The following is a 3,965-nucleotide window of genomic DNA, read 5'->3' as shown; positions in this document are numbered from 1 at the left end:
GGTACGGCGGCTCGCTGCCGCCAAGGCTCGGGATGCTGGGCGGGAGGAGGATGCGCGGCAAGAGGCGGCTGCCAGGACGCCTGTTTTCCCTTTGTGTCTTCTGGGACCGCAAGGCAGGCCGACTCAGCCCAGGGTGGTCTACTTGGGGAGGGCCAGGGACCTCCCTGGAGGGCACCCGAGCATGGGGAGTGCTGTCCTGCCCAGGAGTTTTCCCGTCCACCCTTCCAGGGCCCTGGCGTGGCGGAGAGGGGAAGGAAGGAGTTAAACCCTCAACCCACATGGCTCCTTTATTTACCATGATGAAGGAGGGAGGCCATTATAAGAGCAGGGGGTCATTAGGGGACAGCCTGTGATGTCACCACAGGTTTACAAAAGCCACTAAAATGACAAAGTGCGCAAGCTGCCCCCTCCTGTGCCCCTCACGGATCCGGACGCTCTGAACCTGGAGAAGGCCCCTGAACCAGCTGCCTGAGCTGGTCTAAGTGAGCAACATACCCCCACCCCAGGCCCCAGTCCCCACCGGCTGGTGGTCCTGTGTTCTGGGCTGGGAGCAGCTGGGTGCTGGGCTTCCTGGTCTGTGGGGCAGGCGGCCAGACTTGTGGTGTCTCTAAGACCCAACTTGCTCAGGAGATGTGGCATGGCTCAGCCCAGCAGGGTCTGCTTCCTGCCCAGGTGGAAGCTGAGTCTTCCAGAGGGGCCCCCTGCTTCCCTTGGCGTTCTAGGGGGAGGTATCCTGACCCCTGGAAAGTTGGGTTTGCCCTCCCAACTTCGCTCATGTCCACCTCCTGGGCCTGTAACCCCTGAGCTGGAGAGTAGGTGAAAACAGAGCAAACTCCATGGAGGGGGCTCCTGGAGGGGGGCTCTGTGCCTGCCTTCTCAAGCTCTGTGTGGCCCAGTGACAAGGTCACCCACTGGCTATGTGCCACTGTCAAATGAGGGTAATTAGTGTTTCTCTCCTGTCCTGTGGCTGGGAGCACTAGGGGGCTAGCAGAGCCGCACAGCAGAAGGGACTCTGAAGGCAGGGCCCCACCTGGCCTGGGCCAGGGTCCTCTAATGGGTGATTCCCAAGCCTGACATGAAACGGAACCCTGAGACATGGGGAAAGGAGGCACTGTATGATGTGGGTTGCAACTGGGCTGCACACGTTCCAGCTGCGGCTGTGCGGGTGGTACTGAGGCCCTCGGAGGTCCTCACCTCTGCCCCTCCCGGCAGGACCAGGGCCAGGCACAGGAGTCTCTGGGCAGCACTCTGGTCTTGCCCTGTGATGAAGGGAGCAGTCTGGAGTGCGCCCAGGGCAGGCACTTGGGACCCCCAGAGCTGCCGCCCCCCTGACCCCTCTTTGTGTGTCTCACAGTGAACATCTTTCTGACCGGGCGGCTGAGCAGTGCGGTCCCCGCCTTAGGTAAGTGAGCTGCTTCTCTTTCCTCTCCCCTCGGGACCCTCTGGGTTGGTGACGTCTGGTGACAGGTCCTGGCTCTAATCCTTGTGTATCTTTTCTGCAACACAAACGAGCTGTCGGGACTTGGGCAAGCTGTTGGGACCGGGCTTCAGTTTTCTCTTCTGTAAAATGGGTGACGGAACAGGATTGACCTCGGAACCTGGTTGTTAGAGTTCAGGGAGGCGTGATGGTCAGCATGGTGTCCGGCACACGGGGCTGAACACCACTGCACACTGCCTGGCGTACTTACAATGCACAGAGGGCACGGGATGCCCCGAGGGCTGGGAGATGCCCAGGACGTAAAATAATCCCCTGGGTTGAATTTTATAGAGGGAGCGCTGAGTGACAAAATAGACAGGCATGCACCACTGAAAGAATTTAATACTTTTCTTGAGCGATGAAGACACACCGTGTAACATAGGGCCACAGGGGAATTCGTTGGCTTGGTCTGGCAGAAGCCTGAGTAATGGGAAGGCATTAGCCAAGGCCTTTATTGGGGTTCCTTCAGTAGAACACGGGCTAGAGCCTTGGGCTGGTTAATGTGAATAATTCTGGCAGGCTTGGGCTATACAGGTGCTCTCTGGTTCCTGGGACCTGGTCTTGGGGTGCTTTAGGGCAGGGGAGATATTGGCCTGGTGGATGATGGTTAGGCTGGAAGGTGGTCGAGGGCACGGCCTTGAGTCAGCTGGTCTGCATGTGACAGGTGACAGTGTGTGCTTCGGTTACAAAAGCACATGGAGTTGAAAAAAGCACAGTCCACACCCCTGCCCGTCAACGTGGGTCCATCCACCCACAGGCCATCTTTGGGCTGTGGCCTAGCGCCAAGTGCAGCAAAGACGTTCAGAAGTTGGGCCAGTAGGTGCAGCGGAGGTTACAGCAGCTGGATCCTGTATGGCCAACTGAGCAGTTTGAATCCTGGACCTGGTGACTTAAAAACATGCCAGGCAGGACCAGCAGGTGGCTTGGTGGTTAAGGTCCTGGACTCCCACATCGTTGACCATGGTTCAAGTCCCAGCCCTGGGGGCTTGAAACTCATGCTGGGCACATTATGTGCATGCATCCTCAAAATTCTGAGAGGAGAATGGAGGAGAAGGGATTGCAGCATGGCCGCTCCCCCTGGGCGATGATTTCTCTACTTTCTGTCTCCATAGCTGTCTTTCCAAAGAGCACATGTACCCTATAGCAAAAATCTTTCCAAAAAAATCCCCAGAAAACAAAAAAACATGCCAGGCACGTGTGTGTGCATGCCCAAATTCTCAAGAGGAGACCGGAGGAGAAGGGATTGCAGAGTGAAGGGATTGCAGAATGGCCGTACCCCCAGGGGGATGATTTCTCACTTTTCCTCTCGCTTTCTCTTTCTGGTGAATGCACCAAAATGTAAACTTAAAAAAAAAACGGAAATGAAAAAGACTTGTCAGGACAAAAGGGGAGTAGCTGAGGGGGGTGCCAGGGGCCAGAGAATGGATATGACCATGGTGCCACCCAGAGAGTGCTGAGAAGGGCCCCAGGGAGCCTGTTCTATCATCGATAAACCCCATGAACATCACCATCTCTTGCTAATTCAGCCTCTATACCACCTTGTTCAGCAAACTCTGAAAAGGTGCTAAAGTAAGCACAGATATTTACATAGAAACGGTAAAAAGTGTGTATTTACATAAAAACGGTATAAAGTGTAGCCTGGGGGAGGAGGGGGTAGTTCCTGGTCTGAGGAGCTCTGACTGGTTTGTCTGCTCTGCTGCATGATGGGGTGGGAGGTTGCTGGGCTTGCTGCAGGACCCCAGGTGTTGGGACCCAGAGCTCTCAGGAAGAGGACCCCTGCCAGCTGTGGTCACAGGGCCTGCGGAAGCTGCTCTCAGTGGCCTGTGTCCCAGACTCGGCCTCTGTTCGCTGCGTTCCCTCCCTGCTTCTCTGCACCCGCTCTGCTGACTTGGGCTGGCCCAGGGCCTAGCCTTGCTCAGCACTGACCCAGCCCCAGCCCTGTCCGTCATCTGCCCTAGCCCCACCAGTGGCCCAGTCTCCCAATCTCCAGGAAAGACTGACTGGCCTGGCCTGGGTCAGGTGTCCATGGCCACGGTGGAGTGGTGGGAAGGGGGTGCTGGGAATGTCAGATCTTACAAATGTGAGCCCCAGGCCAGCCCTTCTGTTGGTGTCATGGGTGGGCGTGTTGCCCCAAACATTTTTCTGCCACATGCATGTACCCCAGGATTAGGAAAGTGGTGCTCCAGGGACAGGGCCACTCGGAGAGCCAGGCAGTTGTCCAGGCCCTCATTTTGTTTGTTTTTAGCTCTCGAGACCACAAGCCCCAGCAGGGACTACACTGGCCGACTCTAGGGCCTGCTGTCATCCACTGTGTTGTGAGCTGCGTGCACAGTCTGCCTGGCCATAGGTGCGGTCTGGGGTGCGAGACATCCTACAGTCCAGCTTGGGTCCCTCTAGCGCTACTGATCAGCTTCTGGCTGCCCGAGGCGCCCCTCCTGCCTCAGGCCCGTGGCTGCCTTTTCAGGGCTTTCCTTGCGTTAACGCCACT

The 3,965-nt window shown here is 57.0% G+C and overlaps 1 protein-coding gene across 1 annotated transcript in view; it reads left to right on the top strand.

Moving 5' to 3' along the window:
- The window catches only part of LRP3 (LDL receptor related protein 3), an 18,736-nt gene that overhangs the window by 4,992 nt on the left and 9,779 nt on the right, over positions 1–3,965 (top strand). Inside the window, 1 exon segment of the mRNA XM_006168014.3 lies at positions 1,355–1,402. Within this exon segment, the coding sequence (XP_006168076.1) occupies positions 1,355–1,402 (48 nt within the window).

The sequence above is a fragment of the Tupaia chinensis genome, unplaced genomic scaffold (assembly GCF_000334495.1).
Source record: "Tupaia chinensis unplaced genomic scaffold, TupChi_1.0 Scaffold145396_1, whole genome shotgun sequence".
Lineage (NCBI taxonomy): Eukaryota > Metazoa > Chordata > Mammalia > Scandentia > Tupaiidae > Tupaia > Tupaia belangeri.
The sequence above is the reverse complement of the archived record's forward strand: the minus strand, read 5'-3'. Positions and strand labels throughout refer to the sequence as shown.